This window comes from Microchirus variegatus (assembly GCF_963457635.1).
Source record: "Microchirus variegatus genome assembly, chromosome: 9".
In the NCBI taxonomy this organism is placed as follows: Eukaryota; Metazoa; Chordata; class Actinopteri; order Pleuronectiformes; family Soleidae; genus Microchirus; species Microchirus variegatus.
In genome coordinates this window covers 23,801,975-23,829,563 of record NC_139810.1, presented here as the reverse complement: position 1 = coordinate 23,829,563, position 27,589 = coordinate 23,801,975, and the positions used below count along the sequence as shown (strand labels likewise).

At 39.5% G+C, this 27,589-nt stretch overlaps 1 protein-coding gene across 1 annotated transcript in view; it reads right to left on the bottom strand.

The window, feature by feature from the left end:
- oprl1 (opiate receptor-like 1) overlaps positions 1 to 27,589 on the bottom strand; it is a gene marked incomplete at its 3' end in the record, with an annotated part of 61,428 nt that overhangs the window by 8,918 nt on the left and 24,921 nt on the right. The window contains 3 exon segments of the mRNA XM_083895059.1: positions 8,622 to 8,712; positions 10,394 to 10,576; positions 12,709 to 12,796. Of these exon segments, the coding sequence (XP_083751185.1) occupies positions 8,622 to 8,712; positions 10,394 to 10,576; positions 12,709 to 12,796 (362 nt within the window).

Here is a 27,589-nt window from a genome sequence, read left to right as displayed (position 1 = left end):
ATTTGGTCTCCTTTCTCTTCCCAGAGCTTTTTCTCTTTTCTCCTGCCAGAGTTCAAAATCACTGTTTGGTTTTTTTTGGGGAAGGGGGTTGAATTTTGCTTTTGAGCCAGATGTCAAACCCGTGCTCATTTACCTGCTTCGAGCCAACGAATGGAGAGCGACAACGCACTGAATTTGGTTCTTGGCATCTCTACAAGTTGGTGTGAAAGTTTATTCCATCTGTCCCCTGTACAGATCCCTGGAGATGTCTCCCTTCAGTGTGCACTTTCTGAGTTAGCCTGTTTTGTGTGTATCCACAGGCAAAACTGTGGTTGTCATCACAGTCATTTTTGGCCCAAACATTTAATGTAAACACATTAGAAAATTTCTCACTGTGACTGTCTCCTTATAGTTTTTCACATTTCATGGCAAGGCTTAGCTCGTTAATTTCCATTTAATATTTAAATACACCACAGATATATTAACACCTGATTTGAGAGACAATTAATATTAATGCACTGTTAATAATTAATGTTCTTCCAATAACCGCAGAATTGGGGATCAGATCCAACAACAAACATGCACCGCTCTCCGCTCTGTTCAGCTCACTTCCATTTAAGTTTGTTAACAAAATCTTAATTCTCAAATATGTGGCCATTAATATCATAAAATATTAACTCCTCACGAACTATGCCTTCATATTTCACGCGCGGTGCGTTCGCAACTCGAGGGTTAAAGGACCCAGTAAGACAGTAATGAGGTTCTACTGGTGAAACTGATCTCATGAATATAACTGGATGCAACCACTGGTCACTACAAGGTTCATTAATGAGCTTTTGATTGTGAGGCAATGGCATTAATGGAGAGGCTGATGCCAATCAGTTTTGAATCATCAGTGCTTTACCTAATCACACTTTACTCCAAGGCAACCAATGCTGTCCCTGACACTATTTTTCATTCTTTCATTCTCTTTAATTTCAAAAGCAAAGTTTTTTGCATTATCCACACAAATAGATGGAGGAAACACCCTGAACAGGTAGTTCTTCTTCTTCTTCTTCTTGGCTATTCTTCGCTGACCAAGATTAATGGTGTAGTCCACTCTGGCTGCATGCCCTTTGATGAAGAATTGTGAAGGCCAATTCTGGATTTACATGTCCTTCCGCATTTCCTGCAGGTTTGTTAGGACATAAGATGTGACTCTGCACCACACAGGAGTGTGGTCCCTACCACAGCTCCGTATGCACCGATCTTCATTCCATCAATCCAGACTCTTTTGTAGTGGCAGGAGACCTCCTTGGGTGAGGGCTGATGCAAGAGTTCTGTCTTCTTTAGACTGACTTCTAAATCCAAAGAGATTTGCGGCTTATGCGAAGCAGGATGTTATTCAGTGCAGGGCTGTTGCGGTATGGGAAACTAGGGCCGCATCATCGGCAAATAGTTGTACTCTCAGATCAGTTTTTCCTGTGTCTTTGTGTGGGCCTGAAGTCGTAGGTTGAATAAACTGCCGTCAGTGCAGCATCTGCTGTAGATGCCGTCGTCATCGAGATCTTTTGTGGCCTCTTGGAGCATCATGCTAGAGTAGATGGTGAATAGGGTAGGGGCTAGGACACCTCCATTTTATTATTGGGAATTTTGCTGACAAGTCCTTGTTATATCTAATTTGGCCTTACTGGTTGTCATGTAACTGAATAACCATGGTGAGGAATTTCAGGTTGCTAGTGATAGATCACCATTTTACACACATACCAACAGGTGAGTAATAATCACCAGGTAATCTCGCCTTCATGTCTGGAGCGAGAAGAATCTGCAGAACCCGATGAAAAACCCCACACAGTCACAGAAACACACACTATCCAGAGCTGGTGAAAACCTATAACACGGGACTGCAAATCAAACTCAGAAACAGAACAACAAAAACAACCTGAACAAGAAGGACGTGTAATCAGAAGTACACAGGATGTTCTGTCTACAAGGACACAATATCCTCCCCATCACAAAAATCCTATTACTGGAAAACAAAATAAAACAAGGGGCAAATACAGACACGAGAGTGATTTACTCCGCTGCATTGGTGGAAGTAATTTATATAATGTAGTGAGACAGTCACACTGTAGATAAATCTGAATGCTGGAGACTCCAGCATGTAGAAACTGTTGATGTTGCCGTTAATGCATCTGTGCTAAAATCACATTTCTGATTAAGTATAGGATTATCATTTTTCTGCATCAGTTTCCTCGACATAAAAATATTAAAATGTGAATCCAATCCAATTTAAATTAATTTATTATAACGTAAACAAACATAAGAATTAAAATGTGACACCTAGACTCATTATCGTGTGCCTTTTTTTTGCAGAAGCTTATAAAAAATAAAATGTCATCTCACCTGTTGAGGCAAGGCCACTTAGATTGTAATTACAACACTGTATTAGCAGGACAATTTACTTACTCATTAAAGCGTACATGCTGTAGCTTGGAGTATCTAAAGTTTACAATCTTTGCTAAACAAAAGACTCCATGCATGTGTCATCATACATGGATACTGCAAACAAATACATAAGACACATAATATGAGAAGAGGGACGTACACATAAATTGCATGTTTGTGACCGGATTATAATCTGCTTTGACGATGGAAAAAATGGTGCTGGACAAAAATTGTGCTTTGCAGATTAACTCGATTCAAAAGGACAATGAGTTTCAAATTGTGGTTTGTAATCAAAACTCGGACAAAGGAATTGGACTGTCATTGAACTTAAAGCAACATTTTCACAGTCTAATCCTCATGTTGTTGTCAGTGTCTTCATACTGAACAGGCTGCCAGGAAAGACACAATGACATTTTTTTTTTGTTGCAGTCTTTTGCTTGGATTAGTCACAGAAACTATTAGCGACAGCGGGTGGCTGCTGATTATGGCATCCTTCCTGCCGCTGTGTCCTTGGGCAAGGCTTTTGACCCCAATTACTAAGAGGGTCATGGTGTGACTTTCCCCCCAGCTGTCAGGCTGTTAAGCTGCACAGTTCCTTCTATGTTTTGTTAAGCTGAGCGAGGAAGTGAAAGCAGAGGCGAGAGGAATAGAAGTGATGTGGAGCGACCCATTATTATCGCTGGATGTCAATGTGTTGTTCACCTGGCGATCATGTAAGACAGCAGATGATAAGCAAACAGCCACAGGAACTTATGACGCTGGCAAATACAAACAAAGAGGAGGATAAGGAAAGAGGTGACTGTGGTAAGTGGACAAGGATGACTGAGAATGAGAAACAAGTGAGAGGACGATGAATCGTGAATGGAATGGAATCAGAGGGAAAAAACAACAACTGAATGAGATAAATTTAGGGATCACATTTTAACATTAATACAATAAGAATAAAACATAAACCAAATGCGAAGAAAGAAAATGGCACTTTTCCACTATATAGTAGTTCGACTCCACACACTTTGGGTTGTTTTCCATTACTACAGGGGTTGTCATACAACGGCTGGACACAAACACACAAACTAGTGACGGGCAAAGCAGTTGTTTTTGGTTTACTGAATCATGAGAATCAGTAAAATTAAAAATGCTAGTTCAGTACTTCCTGTATGACACAGTCACTGAAATAAAAGAAATGTCCTTGCTAAATGTTGAAGATTAACGCTTGTTTTCAGGATTGTTAAGTCTTTTTAACTGATCTAAATTTCTGAATTATCCAGTTTGATTTTTGTGTGTCGGATGTCGCCCTCGTGACTCTTCCAGTGACAACACTGTCTGCCTATACGTGGCTGGCAGTCTGTAGATGTCACATTTTAGTGTCAACTCAGCTCACTTAGAACCTATCTAATGGAAAAGCAAAACAAGTGTATAGTTGAGCCCTCCCGTGCTGAGCCGTGCTACAACAGTATAGTGTGATAGCACCAAAAGGGACTGAATGCATGGGTGGAAACAACGGAAATGGAAATGTCAAAAAAAGGACAAATGAGATGCCGGCCAAGGTGAATTTGAGTTGATGTTTAACATGAATGTGATCAAGGATTAGATGTCAAAGATTAAATGAAAATAATGTTGTATGGGCAGAAAACTAATAGGAGGAAAATGCAAAAAGACAAAAACGACAACATGGGCCAATCCCATACAAACGGGAAAAACAGACACATGTATGTAGAGAGAACTCCTCGTGCAGATGTAGCTCTGCAGTAGAGTAGACTAATAAAAATGATTATAGGATTAGGCCATAGCTGCAGGCTGCGACTGGATCAATATCTAACCACTAGGCCTCCTGTTCCCCATTTCCAGCATTTTGTTCAAATTAACTGCAAAACATCCATGAGAATAACTGTGCTATGTGTGGGCATGTGTCTGGTTTCAGTGATTTCCTTTCCGTTTAGCATTTACATTAACATGACATTCATGGTTGATTTTTCTCCCCGTGAACCTTCTGTATGTCCATTTCTTCACCAGTAACTTTTTATATGCAATTATTAGAAAAAAAAAACACACACAAAAAAAAATGGTTTCTAATATAAAAATAGAGAAAACAGCAACAAGGAGTATTAACACATATTAGGAGGAAAGCCTTGATCACTAAATGCCTTTAAGGATGGCTTTAGTAAGAGGTCAAGGACAGATCTTGGAGGAGCAAGAGGAGCCATCAGGGGTTTTGAAGCCTCCATCAGGCTCAGAGAGTGGAAATCAATTCACAGCCTGAGAATAACACTCTTCAAAAACCAAGAGCAATTCCGAGTCTAAATTTGACAGCCACAGAGTGATGGACAGAGAAGACTGGAAACACAAGATTTCCTGTTTTCATTTTTTCTCGCTTGTACAAGAAGGAGTAAATGTCTTCATATCTTTTGCTATAGCTCCAAAATCGTTTATTTTACATCAAACATCAAACTCACACATATGAGTTGGCGACTTCAACCATTCAAGTTGAATGGGATTGTGTCACTTCATTGCCGCGCTGCACTGCACTGCATTGCAGATTCCATTGTTTTGCTTTTCTCACACTATGTGTAGCAGAAATAGAAGCATTGTCAATTTTCCAAGCCGTGGCACAAGCACCAGAGTCATAAAAACACACAGGCAGAGAGAAAACACTAATGTTAGTAGCAGTCATATATATCACGTTTCTGTTCAAACGGAGCTCTGTGACACATCTGTTCTCCCTGGACAATACGGTAACACCACAGGCAAAAACACCTTACCTTACCCACAACTAAGTGTCTAACCCTAACTCAATTCTAACAATAACCCTAAAACCAAATCTTAACTCTGATAAAGCCACTCAAAGTTGTGCGGCCCAGATAAAATGTCCTCACAAAGATAGAGTACACACACACACACACACACACACACACACATTTCAAAAACAATGAATTCATTAATTCAAACAATGAAGTTTTAAGAAACTATGTGTGTGAACGAGGTGTTAAAATCTTAGACATGATTTTAGCATGACTAACAGGGGACTTGGAAAAATGTCCCCTGTTCACACAGAGTCCCCTGTTTGTGAGTGTGTGTCGACACCAAAGTCCCCTGTTCTACTGGTTAACAAGCACACACACACACACACACACACACACACACACACACACACACACACACACACACACACACACACACACACACACACACACACACACACGCACGGTGTTAGTGTATAAAGGACCCAGCTGGATCCACTCAGCTGCTAAAGAGCTATAAGAGAAATGAATGAGACAATTTCAAACAGAGAATGAAACTGATGTTTTCCATCTGGAGCTTCATAAAGTATCAAAGAATCTTAAGAGACTAACATGGACAAAGAGAGACTGCAGTGTAGAGTCAAACCTCACAAAAGTCACACCAGAGCTGTATTCATTCTCCATATAAGGAGTCCGCAACTACTGAGCCTGACCAGTATACATTTTTTTTTTTCCAATATTATGGGGTTCAAATCATATATGACAGTATATGCTTTGTATGTATAACACTTATGACAAAAAAGTATATAATTCAGATATTTGGCAGTTGGACCATGAATGGTATGTAGAGAGAACAGAAACACAGTCAAATGTATAGATCTTACAGCATCAAAAGTCATCTTTTATGACTCATGAACACATTGTAATGATCACTGAAGACTTTCATTTAATTCCCGTTCCCTTCGTCTATTGCGTCCTCTGCTTGTTTTTGTTTAAAATAATATATATTTCTCATTGCGACATACAGTACGTGTTCAGTGGAAATAAATATAAACTTTGGCTTCGCTGAGACATTACAGAGATTACCTACGTCACATTCGGCCTCTGGTGCATGACGGGGAGGAGACGGTTGTGCAAAGAAGAATGATTTTGCCTCACTTCTCTCACACTCTGCATCAATGATGGGTTTCTAATATGCATTTTTTTGCAAACGGAGCCTTCATTAACTGCCTTCATGAAAATGACACTTGCCCTCTCCTCTCTCTATAAACCTCCTGATACATTATCTCTTAGCTCTTCTCTTTCATTAAGTAGAACATTCAACAGCCTTTTTTTTTTTTTTTTTTTTTTTTACAATAACGTCTGACAGTGCACAGTAAAAATATGACAAAACATGCTGAGAGTCTCAATTACATACTTTATATTTGAATGAATGCAAAATATGATGTTTAATAAAAATTATTGTAATTTAATCTTATAAAACTGATGATTGGCATAGGATTTTTGTTATCAAGTTGAGTCTTCAACAGCTGTTTTTAACAGGTGGGTATTATTGTGTGAGAAACTGACAACCTGTTCACGTTACTCGACTCCACGCTAACGCTATGAATAAAACCGTGTTTTTAATCATATCGTGGAGGCAGAGACGAGAATAGAGAGGTTGAAGCATCTGATTGACTCGCGTCCCGATGGGAATGAAAGAGTTCAGCTGTGCAAATGGAGAGCTGAAGTCAAGCATGATCTAATTACCGAACTTCAGGTGGTGATGTCAAGGTTAGTTATCATGCTGGTTTTCTCTGGGTAGCAGCTGGTGTTGGAGGAGAGCGCAGAGCGGGCAAGGAGCAGATGAAGCAGTGACAGAAGAGCAGATACGGAGTTTTCAGGTGTGATGTTGTTGTAGTTTTCCGTCGCGAATGCGACAGAAACGGGGACGAGAACGGCGTCGCTAATAGTTGTTTTAGTCCTGCGATGTAGTAGATGTGTAGTATATGCACCACGTATGGAATGCATCACAATATGCACATGGCGTTTATAGTAACAAACTGTTTACATTGTATATATTATTCTATTTTCTATACTCGTTATAATAGTTTTATTTTATATTACAATAAGAGTCTAATGCAGGATTATCTTATCTTACTTAACATGAACAGGACGTTGTGAATCGGCTTTACTGAAGTTGCGTTTTGCGCCGTGCGAGTGAGTGAGTGAGTGTGTTTCATTTCTCCTTTACGCTCCATACTCATCACAAATGAATGCACTTTTAATGGATTGTGGTCCTGTGTTATTTGTGTAATAATTCTACGAAACTGAATTACCATAATTATGGCTTTCTGCTGATTAAATTCATTTATGTGGACTTGCAGTTAGTCTCCTTCATGAATATTTATGATGTAAATGATGAGTGTTTGTAATTCATATGATGTTTTTGTTTGTTTTACCCCTAGCCAATTTCATTTTTAAACCAGTTAGTTACTGGAACCGTCATGAAGCAAGAAGGACATTGCGCTGAAGCTCTCAATATATAAAAGGGACCCATATACACTGATGGCTTTTTTTATAATTACAATATAATAGAATGTGACTCGTGTTTATTAACACAACCTCTGCTAATTAGTTTGCATTTGACAGGATCGTGCACAGAAAGTCTACTTTGGTCGATGTTAACATAGACCTGCTGTGTTCATGTAGAGTGTCGTGCCACTTCACAGAGGGCTGGTTTTGACACTTTGTGCACTTGTCTAATAGAAAATGAGTAGCACAACAATGTGTGTTGAGCAGCGTAAACAGGCATTGTGCAATTGAAGCTATACAAAGTGGGACAGCAGCAGCAGCAGCAGCAGCAGCAGCAGCAGCAGCAGCAGCAGCAGCAGCATTTGTTAACAGGTTTACTCACCTAACACTTTCCTATGTGATCTCTTAAAAAGCAGCTCGAAGCTATTTTCACCCACGCGGGTTTTTGAAAATAAATATACGTACAAACGGTGTCATGTGTCGCACAGTTGTAGACTGTTCTACTTATTAATTAGACTTTACATGTCCCAGGTGTAACACGTGTGATGGTACGATATTTATAGTGATAGCTTACACGTTCCTCAGAGATTTCCTGCAGCTTAAACTGTATATGATCAAATCCGCTTTTCCACAGATCAGATTCTTTGTTAACTCAACAAAATTGTTTTAACCCTTTCACACATAAGCCTTGTGCTTATTGTATCCATAAAATGGTCAGAAAATGTCCTATGAGTGAGTGTTTTTGCCCAGTTTTCCAGAATAAATTGAAATATCTGGCAGTTATTTACAGTTAAATGCATGTTAAAATGGTGTATTAACAACTTGAAATGAAGAAAAACAAAGAAAAACTAGCATTTGCAATCCATCGACAAAACAAAGTGGGTAAAAACCACTTTCCTGAAACCACAGTATGTGCTGTAAGGCTGTTTATTTAACATGTGACATGCACATATATGTACTTACTGTTATGCTCTTGTTCTTCCTCTACATTCCCCATGACCATGGCTGGAACACCAAAGGCCGACGCCAACACCCACACGCAGATATTCACCACCTGAGAAAATGATAATGTGATTGTGAATGCATTTCTTTTCCATTTACTTGGATGCATCGCTTCATAACCTCTATGCCTACACACGATTATTGGTCTGTTATCTCTCTGCTCTGCTATAAATGAATGAGTCATAATTTCTTCGTACAACAGTTTTAATCCTTTACAATCATCCGTGTTTCAATTGAGCTGAAACATTTACATTTTCTGTGTGGTATCAGAGTTGAAAAAAATACAGTATGAATGTACCCCAAGGTCCTTGAATTCTTTAGCTTCAACAGGCATTGACACTATTTGAGGGAATTCATAAGTTTTTAATCCCTCTGGAGTGAATAATACTTAACATTTTCGCATTCACAGTAGTTCTCCTCAAGATCTGTGATTCTGTATCCTAATACTATCGTGATTAAAGCTCACATAGTGGTCCTGTTGCACATATATGTTAGTTATAGAGGTCTACTTACATACATTAACTTGTTTTTATGGTCAAAAACCTCCTAGTTGCTGTAAACGAGCCGATAGAAATCCTCTTTTCTGACGCTGTTCCTGAGCCGCGATATTTCAGACATAAATCTCACACCCAGAAGACAGACTGTGTTGTGATTGGCCAGCCAGCGTAGAGGCTTCCCAACTGTCTTGTGATTGGCCAGTACCCGGAAGTGACATATTCAGTACACCCGCTCTCAGAGGCACAGCTCCCCCCTCTTGAACGGTGGATGCACTGCTACTCATTATCAAAACATTGTTTTAACAGTGTTTAAAAAGGGCTTCGTCATGACTTTGACCCAGAGTCAGAAGACTCTGTCGCTTGTGAAACACCTCCACAACGATGGAGTTTACTTACAATAAAACACAGCGTTCTCAGCAATGGCTGAATTGTTTGTTTCGGAACTTCAGGGCTTCATAAACAAGGTAATGACGCAGATACACACTAAAAAACAGCGTTAATTGGAACTTCCGGTCTAGGTCCGCTTTAAGACAATTTGATGAAGACACCAGTGTGTGAACCAGTGTTTCTTAACCCTGGTCCACTGCCCTGCATGTTTGGGAAGTTTCCTTGCTCCAACAAACCTTTTTTTTAAAAACGTGGGTTGTTATCAGGCTTCTGCAGAGCTCGATGATGAGCCGAAACATTTGAATCAGGTGTGCTGGAGCAAGGACACATCGGAAACATGCAGGGCAAGACAAGGATTGAGAAACACTGATGTAAACAACATGTTCTGATTATCTTAACCCATATTGTTATCGTCACACATCCACACTTTGTTTTATTACATCAACATTTTACTCGGATTAAAATGTTGGAGTTTTCACAGAAGTGGACACAGTGTTGATGTGAGTCATAATCAGACTATGCTCTGTAACATAAACAGGAATATGATGGGACTATTCAGTCAGCAACCCATGTTGACATTCATCTAAATATTATTATTAGAATGTCAGTAGTCCAGTTGTTGGTGTCCATGTGGACGTTGTCACTGACTGTGTTTATTTCACTATGTTTCAGTTTCCTCACATGACAACAGCCCACTGAAGCGTGTAAGGGATTTGTAACCTGAATCACTGCATGGCAAAAGAGTGAGCTGAGGTCGCTGTTGACATCGGATCTGATGTCAGCTGTTGTTTGAAGGAGCACGAAAGTGCGAATGAATATCTCCATTTTGATGACGAACCCCTTCTTTACCTTGGCCTTGTGAGGTGTCCTCATGTCCAGCGCCTTGACGGGGTGGCAGACGGCCACATACCTGTCCATACTCATCACTGTCAGGGTGAAGGTGCTGGTGAACATGTTGTAGTAGTCGATAGACACCACCGCCTTGCACAGAGCGTTCCCAAAAGGCCAGAAGCCCAGGAAGACGTCTGTGCCCTGGAAAACATCCACAAAGTTATCAAACTAAAACACACACAATACAGCTGGAAACAGAACAGAGAGATATACGGCTCCACTGAATTATCACACTGGATGGTTCATTTTAAGTGAAAACGGAAGCTGTTCAGTGGAGCAAAGAATTGTTAACACCTCACAACCATACAATGACTGATAAAGTCCATTAAACATTAAATGGCTGGAGGAGAGCCACACCATCAGTTTTTATGGGATTTTTAATGCAGGGCGCAAAGAATTGATCAGTTTGTGTCAGCGTGCAAACAACACTCTTTCATCCAACACTATGAATGTTTATATCAGATGGCTTTAAAAGCTCTTGATAGAATTTGGGTCTTCTGTCAGAGTAATAATGTCTCATAAAGTAACTGGGTTGTATATTTGGAAAGAACTTGCGCCCCCCCCAAAAAATGATGTATTATCCAACAATAGAGGAGATACTGGTGCTACATGATAATCTTCAAGGCAATAAATCACCCACATGATGGTTATGCTTTTATATAAATCACTGAGAAACCAAATTAGTTTGGGTTTAATGTTCGTGTGTCAGATTTAAATCAGTGATGGAGTGTGGGGCAAAAACATTTCCACGGTATATCATACGGATTGAGTTATTCCAAAAAAGGAAAAGGCTAAATCTTTGATCTGATTTGTTTTCTTTGTTTTGTCTTTCTGAGCTAGTGTCGTTAATCATCTCGAGTTAGGATACACATTATCTTCCATATTTACCTCATTCCATTGGGCAAAGGAACAAATAAACATTCTGTGTGAGATATCACTGTTCCTACCACGCTCATGAATGTGAACCTTCTCTAAATGAGTAGTGGATAGTGGACCTGTTCGGACCTGGTATCAGCATCTTGAGGTGATGCTGATACCAGGATCACAAATGAGAGGCTTTAAGAGCAGTTATGGACAAAACGTGAGATGCATGCAAGGATTTCTTTGAAAGATGAAAACCCCATGCTGCTTTTGAGGTCTGATACACACGTGGCCACATTCTTTTATCAGCGTGGACACAAATGTGTCCTTGGCTACAAGTCGCACCTAATCGTCCGCGAGACTCAGCGTATTCTTCTACTCGCCTGTGGCTGCATCAACAATGACTAAAGTTGAAGACAAGACAAACGCGCTCATTTGTTGGTTAAGGCAAGGCAACTTCTGTTTCCCCGACATACGAGCAAAACATGAAGCTGCATCAAAGTCTGTTTTTTTAATTATTCAGTTTTATGCGAACATACTTTCACATATGCGCCGCAACAAGGGGCGCAGCCATTTCTCCCGGCTATCATTCTACACGTGCGTATGTTTTGGTCGTGTTTACCCACAATGCCCTGCGTTGTAGTCTGCTTCCCTGCATTTATTTAACCAGATAAAAGACCCATTGAAGTCAAGATCTCTTTTCGCAAGGGTGACCTGGCCAAGAAAGGCCGCAGCGCACATCAACATTTAAATAAGAAGCAGGAAATGCAACATTTACAAAACAAAACATTGAAATATAAAAGTGCAACTAGATAAACATAAAGTGCAGGAATTGTGATCGCAGTAACAATTTAAGAACATAGACACTGTCCAAAGGATTTCTGTTGTCTGTCTTTTAAGATGGTAGCGGAAAGCTCCTCGTGAAATAAAAGCTGGCATTTTAAGTTCAGTTTGGAGAGTATTCCAAGCAGCGGGGGCAGAGAAACTGAAAGCTTTTCCCCCATTTCGGTCCGAACACGTGGAGCAAGGCGTTGTGGCTTCAGAGAACCAGAAGCCAATTGAGGCGAACCGAGAGCTACGTTTTTAGGCGGACCACAGTTCACTTCCTTGGTGCGCATCAGAGTTCAGATGCACATGCACACCTTCACAAACCAAATGAACTACGGTTGGATTAAGAAGGGCCGGTGAGAATGTACCCTACAGAACCAGGTCTGGACAGGGTCATAGTGGGAGTTTCTGATCTGTCAGTCTCGGAGGGACAGGGGATAACATTATTTGCTAGAAATGAATCTCATTTATGATGGAAAGGTGTAGTGAAACTGCTGTTTTTCTTCATATCAATCAATCAATCAATCCATCAAAACAAAATAAAATAGCTTCTGTTGTATTTTTGGTGCTTGGTTAAGTCATACCTGGAAGGGTAAAGTAGCCAGGAACAACGAGTCAGCCAGAGCCAGGTTAAAGATGTATATGTTCGTTGCCGTCTTCATCTTAGTGTACCTGTGGTGAGGAGGAGGCAGAAGAGACACGACATCTTAATGAAACGAGAAAACCTGAGACAGGATCCTGGCCATTTCACTCTCAGACACACACACACACACACACACACACAACTTTAACACCTTAATCAAACAGCGGCAGTCCATTCAGGTTTCAATCCAGTATGCAGTTTGCATCACAATTAGAGACAGTGGCTGCAGGTGAATCACACTGTTAGTATGCACGAAGCGCTTTCATGAGGTGCCTCTGCTAAAAGCGCAGATCATAATGAGACTGGGGGAGGGGGGGGGGTGCTTTTACCCTGAGGACCTCGCAGCAGCAGGAGCGAGGACATTGTTAACATCAGCGGTGACAGTCGGAAATAAAATCCCTGAATCCGGGCAGAGCATGTGGCACTCTTTTCACTCTAAACTGATTTCAGGTTAAAGTCAGGAAGATGAAGGTCATCCTGATAACAGACCTTCATCCTGGTAAGAGCGGGGTACACCTTGCACAGGTCGCCAGTCAATCGCAGTTCACTCCCATTCATGGTCAATTTAGAGGGTCCAGTTCACCTCTGCATGTTTTTATTGGACTGCGGGAGGAAATCGGTGAACATGCAAATGAGAATGAAATGCAGGTTGTATTAGAGCATTGGTTCTCAAAGTGTCAATGGCCAATGCCAATGGCGGCCCGCAGAAACATTTCTGGCGGCCCGTGGTGAATTACAGTTGATAGTTTTAATCCAGGAGGTACTAAACTTGTTAAATGTTTACTGGACATTACTGGATACAGAGAAAACAAGTGTGAACAAAAATAGAGTATTTAAATGGTTTCTATATGGTGAATTTTTGTGTATTATTGGGTTATAAGCTGGTAATAAGCAGGTAGCTACAGCCCCCAATTTCTATTTACCCAGTAAATATATGGTAACAGAAATGTGTTACTTGGTATTAACCTGTGATTAGAAGGTAAGAACAATGGCCAAAATACTGGGTAATTACCAGGTAAATTATAAAGTGTTATTATATTAATGCTTAAATTACATTATATTAACGCTTATATTACTTAACGCTAAACTGTAGAACTGCAATCTGGTCATTAAAATGATTACAAATGGGATTTTTCTTTAGACAAACCCAACATTGGCCCTCAGTCCAATGTTGGGTTTCTAAATTGGCCCTCAGGTATCAAAACCTTGAGAACCCCTGTATTAGAGAAAAGAGAGAGTTGGCATATAATCAAACAAACACCCTCCCACTGTAAGCCACTTTCAGTAACATTGTCAAGGTTTTTTCCGTAGCTATTTCACCATCAAGCCAGCACTTCTGAGAGAGCATAATGAAAGCATAAATCTTCAAACGTGGTGTGAAAGTCCAGTACAATTATTCCTGCTGTGACAAAAAAACTGCCAGGGGATGACACTTGTGCAGCAAATGAGCTCCCTTCAAAATGTATGAAGCGGAACCAATTAGTACAAACACAACAGGGAGTTAGAGTGGAGAAGAACACAACTCAAAGTTAATAAAACTAGAGACGAAAAAAATAAAAGATAATATACTGTATACCACAAGAGCGGTAAACAAAACGGCCACATTGTTCAAAGGAAACCTCGTGTGTCTGTTGTTCTGATGTAATCACAGAGGGAAATCATCATTCCCTGGCCCCAAATCATTAGAAAGGGATACTTTGCCCAACTGCTCAATTACCTGAAAACCAGTGACTGCAAACACAACTCACATGTGCACCGTTAATCTGGCAGTTTTCATAACAAACAAACAAACAAACAAAGCTGAAAATTAAATCAAGTCTGCTTTGCTTTCCTCGTATCACAGTTGTCCTGGCTCATTTCCTGCTCTTGCATGGAACAGCCTGTGACACAAACAAAACAAAACAAAACAAAACAAAACAGACGTCACATTTTCAGTAAAACTGGGTTTTCTGTTGTCGTGGGAGATAATAACATAATCCGGCCTGAACCAAACGGGGAAGTTCATAGACAGTTCTCGGTGTGACTGATATGAATCTTATTATTCTGCAGCACTCAGTCAAAATCGCATTCCAAAATCGCATCCATTCGCGCTCTAACAAAGGCAGGGAAAAAAAACACACAACGCTGTGCCACTTTCTTTCTTTGAAACAATAGCACTGAGCAGACATTTTCTTGCTCAGATCACTGTATTAATAATTTAGAACAGCCACTGCTTCATCAGCGTAAGGGCAGCTATCTGCCTCAAACTGCTCGATTGGAGATTTATGTCATTATATTAAGATTTACCATGTTTGACAATGCGATCTCTCTTCATCTTTACCTAAGAGTTTTCAAACTTCAGCACCTTTACCCACACAATGTAGGAAAGGATGGACAGTAAGTCCACATTTCAAGTTTAAAATTGACAAAATTTGCATTTAAATGTGTAATAATACGTTTCCCTTTCTGGTGGAGACACACTGTTCTGTTACATAGTTCAGTGAATTGATTCATGTGCGGTAATTCTTTGCAAATGATTTTGTCTTTTTGACTGCATTCGTGTCCTTGTGCATCAAAAAGACATTTCCTTCACTTCATTTTCTTAGCGTGCTTCTTCCATAGATGGAGGGAGGAGGATAAAAGGAGTCTATCTGATGACTCTTTCATCTGCCGAGCTGTTCGCTTTCAAATATTAATAATCGCTCTAAATTATTCACACACTGCCAGTCTATACAGTGTTGGCTTGAATGCGCAGTCACACCCTTGCAGAAGTAAATGTGTGTGTGTGTGTGTGTGTGTGTGTAATTGCGGCAAACTGAGGACCAGTGAGGGATTTTAACCAACAAAGTGAGGACATTTTTACAGAGTGAGGACATTTTGGCCGGTCCTCACTTTGTTTTCATTGAAATCCCTTCCTGAGGTTGCTATAATATGCTATACTCAATTTGTAAAAATAAAAATAAAAATAATAATTTGGATGACAAAGGACGTTTTTGTCAAATTTTTGGCCAAAAAATTTGGGTCAATTTTTTTTTTCAAATTTCGGATCAATTTTTTGTTTCAAATTTCGGGTCAATTTTTTATTTCAAATTTCGGTTCAATTTTTTTTTTTCAATTTTGTGTCAAATTTTTTTTTAAAATTTTGGACCAAATTTTTTTTTTAAATTTTGGACCAAATTTTTTTTTTAAATTTTGGACCAAATTTTTTTTTCAAATTTTGGACCAAATTTTTTTTTCAAATTTTGGACCAAATTTTTTTTTCAAATTTTGGACCAAATTTTTTTTTCAAATTTTGGACCAAATTTTTTTTTCAAATTTTGGACCAAATTTTTTTTTCAAATTTTGGACCAAACATTTTTGGTCAATTTAAAAAAAAAAAAATTGGTCGACATGGTATAAGTTAAGTTTTTGTAAAATTTTGGACCAAAAAAAAAAAAAAAAAAAAAATCGAAAAAGTTTTCCACCCCTTTTTGGTCTGGGGCTCCACCTGCAGACATTTTTAGGTACTGCAACCAGTAGTTCTTTGTAGATGTCATATTCATGATGTAGATATTTGTAATTGTGTTGATTTATAAAGTGGAAATGCTGGTCCTCAGTATGCAGTAAGTACAAGAATGTGTGTGTGTGTGTGTGTGCGTGCTGATAACTGATGCTGATAAACTAACTACACAGTACAACATTTAAGTATTTATCTCAAATATTTAAAGTGGGATTTTATTAATTCAACAAAAGATTAAAACTCTGAAAGCTTCTGAAATATTCTCAACGTGACAATTAGGCACCTGCTCCATCTGTTGTACGGTTAAAGATCCCCTGTCTGTGTTTTACTGCTACTGCCTCATTTACAATTCAGCTCACGCTGGAAAAGAACATTCATTTTTTTGCCGCTTATGTCTGAGTCTATTAAGAGCAGGTGAGGATGATAATGACACTGGTCATTTTTGTTCCATCAACAGGCCCACGTTACATTCGAATTGAAAGATCGTCTAGTTCACATTCTCACCTTTCTTTCACGCACACCTCATTATTTACAGTGTAATGCATATCTTTTTTACTCAGTTTATATATGTTTTTTTCAGTTATTTACAGTATTTTATTGTTCTATATATTTATATCATGTTATAATGTGGGTTCTTTACAGTGTAATGTATTTATTTTTTACTAAGTTTATATATTTTTTTGAAAGCTATTTACAGCATTTTATTGTTCTTTACATTTATATTTCCACATACTTGAAAAAAATAAATAAAAAATGTAACTCACATACAGTGTCAGATTATTTATAACATAATGGTGGTGAACACTGGTTGGAAGGGCCCCCTGGGAATCTTTGCTTAGGGCCCCTACAGACTCTAGAATCGCCTCTGGAAATGAGCAACCATTCACTCTCAGTCGCATCTACAGTCAATGTGAGTGTCCGATTAGCATGATCCCCATTTTGGATGTCTTTGGACAGTGGGAGAAAGCCACAGTATCTGGAAACATCTGGGCTGGATTATTGTAATTCTCTGTCTGTTGGTCTCTGTCCAGCTGGTCCAGAACGCTGCAGACAACACATCACACCTGTGTTGCGCTCTCTCTCCACCGGCTTCCTATTTGATTTAGGATTGGACAGGAAACTGTTACTGTTGGTTTTTAATGCTCTTAATGGTTTGATAACCATCTTACCTCTCAGAACTTCTTTTTCCTTCACGCTCCATCTCGAGATCTGAGGTCTAATATGTAACAGGCTGATTTTGGACAAATTCCTGACTAAAAACCTGGGGCGATCAGGCCTTTTCTTTAGCATGGAAATTAAATCTGTTAAAACCAGTTAACTTGGGCTGAACACAAGAGTCAGGAACTGCATGTTTGAGCCCAAACTTAAAACAGAATATATGAATCCAGTGTGTAGTCTATGTCCGAAGGCTCCCCAGAAACAAAATAAATGAACTGTTCTACAAAAAACATTATGAGTATTTGTCATGAGTTTGAATTCTGTTTTCCATTAAAACTCACTGAAAAAAAAAAATAGTAATGACTAATCATTGATTGCTGCTGAATTACTACTGCAGCTGCTTCAATAAACGTTTTCTTTGCCTGACATATTGTGCTAAATAAGTCTTTCATCCACCAGGCTGTGTGTGTCCATGACTGAGACAAAATCTGTCCTCGCCACACAAAAAAAACACTTTCAGGGCCAGAGAATTGTTTGGTGCCATTTGTCCGCAGGGCTCCGATGAGCTCTGGGACCCCGTGCTGCTCAGAACACTTCTATCTAAAAGCAAGACCTTCACACTTTGTTATAGGTTCTGAGTAGCTGTTGAAAGGAGAACTTGTTTTACAACTGCTAGGCTTTTCTCTACAGATTAATGTATCTTTGTTTATATATATATTATGAATCATGAATAACACTATTTCACAAAAGCAGAGGATTAGAAGCAGATCTGACCCAGCAGTGTGATCATATGTGATCATAATGAAAAGGAGAGCTTGTCCACACTCCTCTTTCATCTTCATTGGGAGGCAGCTGGCGACGAGTACGATGGTTTATTTAACTAGGTTCCAATTATTTGCACATATGATATAAAATAAAGAATAAAAAGAAAAATGAGTAAGCTGCACTTTCACTCCCAGACAAGTGAGTAGGTGGGATTTGTAATAACTTTATTTTCTAAAGATCACCATTGTGTGTTATGCCCTTGATTGGAAGCACATTTTCAGAATATTTTAACAATTTGATAATTATTAAATAAAGCAGTAGTTAGTTAAATTTAGGGTAAAAAAAAACTTTCATGTGGATGACAATATAAACCCAGTCTCAAATGCTATACCACATATAACATTTGATATACAGTTACATACATATTCCATTACACAAACGTCATTCTGCTGATAGGGATATCAGACCTGATCAGACGAGTCTTCTATGGTTGTTTGTGGTCGGCGAATACAACATCTTTTCATTTCCACTGGATCACATGTCAATTTTAAGAGGATCGAGAAGACGGGGAGAATAACTCCTGCAACAACTGATCTGATCTCAGCATCGAGTCAGGGTCGGATTACATGAAGAGTTGGAAGAACAGTTTTCTAACTTGCAAAAACTTTGTAACTTTTGTGCCTTTTTTTTAAATGCAAAAGCATCTTTTTGGAAAAACACTACGACTATATAAAAAACAAGAGAAAAAAAATCTCAATGTCGAACTCATGTCACTGACTTCACCTCCTCCTCCCTATACATTTCTGGGTCGTTTAGGACGCATCAGACACGGCAAAGCACCATTAGAGAGCACAACGCTTCAATTCTGCCAAATCCTCTGGATAAATATCATTTTCACAATAAACCTTTTTCTTTTTTCTTTTGTGTCTTTGTGTTGCATTCACTCCGCACCCCCTGTGCTCTAATGACACGCTTTCATAAAGCCTTATTTATCTGTATCCTGCCATAGTATAAGACCTTTCAAAGCGCTGTCTGACTTCAGAGGAAAGAGCTCTTGAAGGAAAAGCCCATCACGATGACAATCTCACAATCCAATTCATGGCTGCCAGCTGCTGCAGAGGTACCACCATAGTGTTATTATTATCTCAGCCCTCCTCTGGTGCCATCAGCCCCCCGATTTTTCAAATTCTTTAAGCATCTCTCAAAGCACTCCAAGGATGTACTATTATCTCTGCCGAGCTGAAAGGGGATTCAAGTGAACAGTGAGAAGGATTACGGGAACACGTATGGTGATGTCAAACAGTGAATTCAGAGTGTTGGCATGTATTATCAGGATTTCAATACTCCTTTTGTAGTAAATGTCCACAATGGCACCAAATGCATTAGACATACTGTCCACAGTGAGTCTGCTCCACCTATAGGTACAATAACAAATACATTTAAATGTGTTATTGAATTGTTCTAGCACATCCCATACAATGGCAACAACTTGAAATGAAATGTACACACACATTGGTGGGGTTTTATATTATTATATAGAGGGAGAATTTGCACAATTTGTAAAGCAAAGCTGTTGATGATTTGAGAATTTAGAGCTGCCACAAAGAGGCTGTTACTCCCGACACAAGAAGCGTCTTTTGGAAAGAGTTGGAAAAAAATGGCTGTACATTGAGACAAAAGACTCAAACAAATGCTTTTTTAAAATGTGTTATATTGTTCATATGTAAAATTTAACACGCAATGTTAATACACCATTTTAACATGCAGTAAATTAGACTATATCTAGACTAACTGCCAGATATTGAAAGTTATTCTGGATAAATGGGCAAAAGCACTTACTCACGGGACATTTTCTGGCCCTTTATGGTTAAAATAAGCAAAACAAAAACGAAACGTTTTGAGGCTTAGGTGTTAAAGGGTAAATAAATAAATACAAATACAAACTAAAAATCAAGGGCAAGGGAAAAACATCTTTAGGCCAAAGTAATAGAGAGTGAGTGGTACTCTATTAGACTGAGATTTTAACAGACGAGTGTTTGAGATGAGGCATCATGCCATCCAAGCTTTTCACTCCTGATGCAATAATAACATTCACTAATACAGAGGGGGTGTTTTAGAATCGCAGTGGAAATTCAGAAAGGTCACAGAGGAGCTTTCAAATTGTTTATTTTGCTTTCCCGTGAAATAAAACATCGATCCTTGTTACAAAGTCACATTACTGCTCTATATGAAGACAGCAAAAGTGCTTTCATTTCCTCACTGAACAACAAAATCACTTTAAAAAAAACGCCAATAGAATGTTTTGCCAACTCGAGGACTTCCGGTTTTTTCGGACTGAGAGTGCTAGTGTGTTCTGACGGTGCCACTGGTGAAAATCAAGGATGCACACCATCGGGCCATGCTCGACTCATATCCAAAATCTTAGCGAGATATGCCCGTCACAGACAGACAGACAGACACAACTTGCTTTATAGAGATGGATGTGTTTTTAGATGCAACCTTAGAGGAAGTGATTTGTAACAAGAGTAAGTCAGCTGAATATGTCCATGGTTGTGGTATTTGTATGAGTATCATCCTATAACGAACTGATAACCTAATAATGTATGAAAAATAACAAATGGACGCAGCTTTTGCGTTATTCTGCCCCCCACAGTCTGAAGACGTATCTGCATTTAAGGGGTGTCCCATTTCTAAGTGACAAAATAACCCTCAACACTTGGTTATCAGGGCCAGTTAAGATTAAGGGTTGAGCTTGAGGGTTAAGATTGAGGGTTAAGATAGGAATTGGAATTGGCCCATAGTCTTTGCTCACATTTAAAGGGACACTGTGTAGTATTTATGGTTTATATAACCCAAAATCCACTTTTTTATACATATTATGTGCTCCTGCATTGTCTAGTCGCTGTATAATAGTTTTTGTTTCATTTTCGTAGTGTTTCAAAAAGTCATGTAAAATAACATGGTCGCGGGCCGCTGTTTTATTGCCACTGTTAGCAGCGAGACGACATGTTTCTACCGGAGCCTGTAAGGACAAACGCGAGAGAACAAATCAAGCGTCTCTTTACTTGTAGCGGAAGTCCCGCCTCCACTCTCTCCGCTTCGTCTGCTACGGCCGCGGTAGCTCGCCCTCTCCCTCACCTCACGAACCTCATCTGCTGACACGGAGAAAGACGACGAGGACGACATTTGACCAGCTGAGGATACCGTAGCGCTCAGGGAAGGGAGGGGGTGAGCAGAGGAGCAGTTCTTTGTTGTAAATTTCAGCCTCTCCTCGAGATGGCACTATAAACTACTTACTTCACCTTTAAGCTCGGACCCTAAATTTCAGCACATAAAAACAAAATCATCAGTGATCAGTGTGTTTGATGTTCCCTTTTTGGGTTTGAGTGCTTCTGATGGGTTGAGTCCACTCAACTATGCTTCAGAAGAGCTGATATGTGTGTGTATGTGTGTGTATGTGTGTGCAGCGCCCACTCATGTGCTCATCAGCAATGAACTTGTCTCTTTTTCCTCCAGATGAAATCCGTGCGAGTGTAAGTCTAACTCTCCATTAGCAGTGTGACCTGTGGGACTGCAGTGAGTGAGATGAAGTGAGGCATCTTGACACTGCCAAGCACAACTTTACCTTGTTAAACTCATCTGATTGAGCGCCGGTTCCATCACTTAAAAATTAAGCCGGTTTGGATTGAAAGTGTACATTTTGATAATGTCACATTAAGCACGATCATTCAGTTTAATCACATCTCATTATCCGGAAATCAGAACTATCTGCCGTGTACAGCGCACAATAACTTCAAACTAGTAGTACAGTGTTTACAACATTATTTGTGTGGTACTGACAAGTGGATCAGTGGATTGGATTTCAGAAAAAAGACAAGTAAAATCTGATATGATCTGTAAACCCTATATATAACATTTGGAGCATTATCTTAGGTTGTGATATCAATATCATACCATACAGGAAAAAAAAGTCTAGTCGTTGCTACAACCATATTCTTTATGTTCAGACTCACCACTTTTCTGCTACAAGAGCGTTAAATGTAAGGTCCAAACATCCTTCATATTTCTATTGTCTCCTTCTTTGTAAACAGGATCGACACACTGTCAGTGTCATGTCTGGGGAAAAAAAAGAACGACACAATACGTGGCATTCTCGAGTACTTATATTGCCTCACATATTGCGATTTACATGACACAAAATATCTGCAGTCCACGGCTTTGTCACGTCCTTCGAGGTTACCTAATTTTGAAAGGAATCTCTCCCAATCCATCCATTAGGACATGACTGCACAATAAGTCATTGCTATTAACACTATTACAAATGACCCGCAAGAATGGTTCCAGATTTTTTTGATCCTTTCAAAAGAAAAAGCTTACAAATGAAAGTGGGGTTATTTTGTGATCTCACAACTCCATTTAGTCCATGGTCAAAATAAACTTATTCTGATTATTTGCCTGGACGAAGATAATGCTCCTGAGGTTGTGCAACTTCCCCTGTTGCTTCGTGGCCACAAGACTTTCCAATTAATCATTCATCCATTATCATGATATATATCTACTATGCTAACAGTCTGCATAATTCTATGAATCTTGTCAAATATTGACATTGAACGGAAAAATCTACCAAAGGAGGGTCAATCACAGAGCGAAGGCATGAGTGGCCTCTCTGTGTTTGATTGCTAAACTGATTGACCGTGTAAAACAGCTGCTACTTCAGAGCTAAAGACCACGATTAAACCACTACTGCATCGACCAAATGGATCAAATAAAAAAAGTAATTACTGTGTGTGTGGTTTTGGCGTCTCCTTCTTTGATAGATTTAAGCATTTGATTCAAAGTCAAATATTGGTTTACTTGTGGGCTTCAGTGCTTTAAAAGCCTTCTGCTATTTGTTTGCCAAAACACCAAAACGAATAAAACCACAACACAAAATTAATCAGCCACAGGGAAGTAAGAGATTAAACACACAATGAATAGGTCACTTTTGAGTTATTTTATATCACACGATGTATTAAAAAGAAACACAATGTAAGTGGGATAAATGTATTTTCATTCAGGTACCTTCTTTAATAACACATTGAAAAGGCACTGAGAGAACGTAATCTCCTCTGATGCTGTTACCTAACGCCGTGAAAGAAAATGGAAGACGACGACACCAGGGACATATTTTGTCTCCTAAGTATTTTTGTCTACTCAAGCAAAATAACCCCTGACACTTTGACAAAGACTGCGACAAGGAGTAAACACTTCATTTCCCCTCCCGAGGAGTCGTATGATCTGCCCTTTAAGATACTGAACACTCAAGAGTACTGCACCTGCATTCACGTAAAGGTTGACATAAAAAATAAAGAATGGTTCATTTGCTCAACATCTGTCAAATAAGTCGGGAACTATTCACTAAAATAAATGTCCTTTAAGTCAACCACAAAAAAGCCATGTTCATGGCTTTTTTGTGTTGTTAATACTGCTTTAAAGCTCCCATAAGATACCATAAGAATGAAGCACCATAGCAGTTCAATCACCCTGCCAAAACAGCCCTGTTCTGAACGCTCTGTTTAGTTGTAGCTCTTAAAAAAAAAAGTAAAACAAAACTTAAGGGACAGGAAATGACACCAGCCACAGAGGCTACTGGGAGCTAACAGCAGTTAGCATTTGGAAAAGTGATCATTTGCAGGCTCTTGCAGGCACATTGCCGTCATATATAACGTGTATCCACTGGACAGATAAATCCTCTGAGGCCGGAAGTTTATGTAGAACTCTGTGCTGCACTGTGGAGCCAAGAATAGAACTTTTCGCAGACTTCCGGATTTCGGATACCGTTGCCCTCGCCTGCACTCTCGCACGTTTTACAGACAAAGCGGAGCTCCGCGAGACAACAATTCCAGGCGTCTTGTGACACCCCAATGAGCGCGGAAGTCTACATGCCGTGTTTTGTCTCCTGCACTTAGACTGAGAAGGACCACAAAAACATGAACGAGTCATCTTTTTCACACTTTGTAGGGCCTCCAGAGTCCCAAATATAAGTATTAAAATTATTAAAAAAGCTGATTTCGCATAATACGGGACCTTAAACAAAGCAGGGTTGTATACGTAATTAAAATTAACATTTTAAAGCCCTCCACCTACAGGGAGGCACAAATGTATACTGAAGTCTAACTAAACAACTTGGTTCACATAGTGTGGGTGTGTGTGTTTTGCAGTTACTCACAGTCACATTAACCAAGTGCTTCACTCTCGTTGTAAAGAAGCCTCTTGGAAAGCAGTTTTACGCGAGTGCAAAACCATCTGACCATCTGTTCATTGCAAACATAAAGGTAACAGTTATGTTCACTTTCACACTTTTCAGTCTCGACTATCATCTTTCCTGAATTATTTGAAGCATTTGTGTTGGGTTTGCTGCACAATTTTCTTTTTCAGCTCTTTATCTTCTTTCTTTATACAAAGCAAAAAATGGTCTGCATTCGCACTGAAGGCAAATAACTGCACTGATGTTAGATTAAAGGGATCAGCCATCCAAAAATATATGTATTTTTTTAAAGTATTTTTTCCCTTTAAACTTACTTCTTGAACATCAACAAATGAGTACAATGTGTCGGCAATAGCATTTCTGCACCGTCATCAGCGTCTTATTTTAATGTAATGGAATTCATGGCGATGGCATCAGCATCACGCCAGTATCCCTGACTTATTCAAGGCACGGCTTATATCCCACTGTTTTCTAATGAGACCTACTAATAATTTATAACCGTGCGTAATGACAACATTTGATTAAAGATGCATTTAGATGCTCAGAATGTAAGCAGGAAAAAGAGTCAATCAATAAATGTGTTCCCTGGCTGCCTGTCCTCTGCCTCTCAATGTGAGCACCTTCTTCCAAGGACCCTACAACAGACCATGTTGCTCTCACTGGGATTCCTTGTCTTACTTTGACACCTTGCCAGAACAGGCATTATAGTTTTATGGTATATTATTATTATTATTATAGTAGCACCGGAGCCAAAATTTTGATTAAGTTTTATTCTGATGAATAATGCAAAACATTTTGTGAAATATGGGCAGTGGAAATGTACTCATTAATTTTCTTTTTCGGGAATATGGAGTGTGAACGCTCCCCTATGACAATCAGCTGATGGAGTTAGTAATCAAGCAAATAAGTCACAAGCAAAAGGCTTAAGGCCGTGGTAAACTTCCGCACAATCTACGCACAGGCCAGATTTTGAACTCCATATTGAAACTCAATTTCCACCCCACTGGTAGACGGAGTATTAAGCCCCCGCTCACCAAGCAGAAAAAAAAACATTTCGACAACAGAAAAAGTAGTCACCAAAGACAAGTCATCCAAGCCTCGAACGAGCTGCTCGAAGAAGACGTGACCGAGGGAGCTGTAGCATCCTACTCTTCTTCTTTGAGAGGATGGTGTACTATTCCCTGTGTCCAGACTAGTACCGCCACCCAATGGTGATGCGAGTCAGGGTCCGCGACTTGCGACACAATGTGGCGCGCATTGTGGGGGCATGTGCGCGGAAGTATACTTGCTTCATATTACTTTCAAGGTTTATTTCAAGGACTATTTCTGTTGCGATTATCTTGTGAGCAAACAGCAAACATCACATGACTCTCTTTGTGTTCCTCAGTGTTTTGTGTTTGTGAAAGCATCATGATAGCTCGTAAAGCGAGAACACAGTGAAGGTTAAGGTCAAGGAATTCACCCCAGTTCTCTTAAAAAAACCATAAACCATATCCCCCATATTATAAACATTTGCCCATCAGAATGGACACACCTGCTTTTTTGTAATTCTGCAAAACATTTGCTAAAAAGCACTTTGCACTTTGTTTATAATTGAATTCATCACCAGCTCATATTATAATGACTTCTTGTAAATTGTGGTACCATAACACACAATTTGGCTGCTGCTTTTATAGAGCGTGCACTCAGAGTTAATACTCGTCTCCACCAACTCGGCCGCACAGTAATGAAGCCACAAACCGTGTCAATGTTAAGCAGCCTTGAAGACAGTTAGTGAATTGTAAGTTGTATTAACTTATTTAAACAAAAAAAAAACATGCAAGTGAAAATGTAATCCAAAACTCTGAGAAACACGAGAATCACCTCAAACTATAACCACTGAACTAAAATTAAAAGCTTATGTAATCAAATTAATCTGAAGTTATTGATTTAATACAACATTGTGCTTCAAATGTGATGTGATTAATTTTTAAATATTCCACTCATTTGCCAAACACTCAGCACATAATCTACCCAAAGCCAGTGTGAATATATTAAACCCTCAGTGTGTGAGCGTTAGTTGCATCTCTCCATCTCGAGCAATGGTTGAAAACATGAATAAAATATTATACACAGAATTATTATCTTCCATTTCTTCTGAGAGATGCACCATTCCCATACGCACTGAATTTGTAACCTTCATTTTTATGAACACTGACATTAAGACGTCTTCACAAGTGAGACTTCACCGATACGTCCTCCTGCCCACACTGTAGTTTGACTCGTCCAACATCCCGTCATCGCCTTACCTTGAAGACGACGGCAGGTTCATGTTGATCTAATTAAATAGATGGCGGCGATGCACTGAGACTTGACGATTAGAAACCTCCTTTAGTGGAAACATGAAGACCTTTTTCTCCCCGCGGTTCACACACTCACGTCGGGGTTATGCGAACAGAACAACACCATGCCTTTCTAATTATCCACAAAGGAACAGTCACGGACTGAGAATATGACAGAGGGTGCGATTTCAACAATGAGGACGCTCATCTGCATCTTATCTGACGTTCAGTCATGGTTTCTTTCTGTCAGCAGCTGCACATTCACACACTTAGCACACCTCCACCCTCGACTGCAATGCAGCATACATATGACAGCAGCTCTCTATAGCCTGTAAATAATGTATGATTTTTTATGAAAATCTGGTCTCAGCGTGTGAGCGCGGCGAGCGCTGGCATCTATTCATTCCACTGCTTTTTTTTCATTGTTAGACGCAGCCTTCGCTCAAAGCTTTGCCAAAAGCATGAGAACGACTCTCTCTTACTGCTGACTCCTGGCAAATAAATGCAAAACGTCGGCAAACCTTTCAACTCATGCAGACGTCACAACCGAGGCTTTAGTGAGCCACGAGAAAGGTTAAAGGACATTTCATCCAGCTAGTTGACGAAGACCTGACAGTTATTAGGGTTCAAACCTGCTACTTTGCCATAACAGAAAAACCGTCTTACGCCTGTAAAATAATCACCCTCTCACCTCTCAGCTCCTTCAGCCATATTCATTTCTGTCTCCACTTCAGTGACTCTCTCCTGAACTGTTCTCTCAGTTCATACAACTCACTTTCGGAATTCCTTTAAGTTAAAACTGCCGGTGGAAGTGAAATAATTGCCTTGACCTTTTGCTACCTCCGCCAAGTCT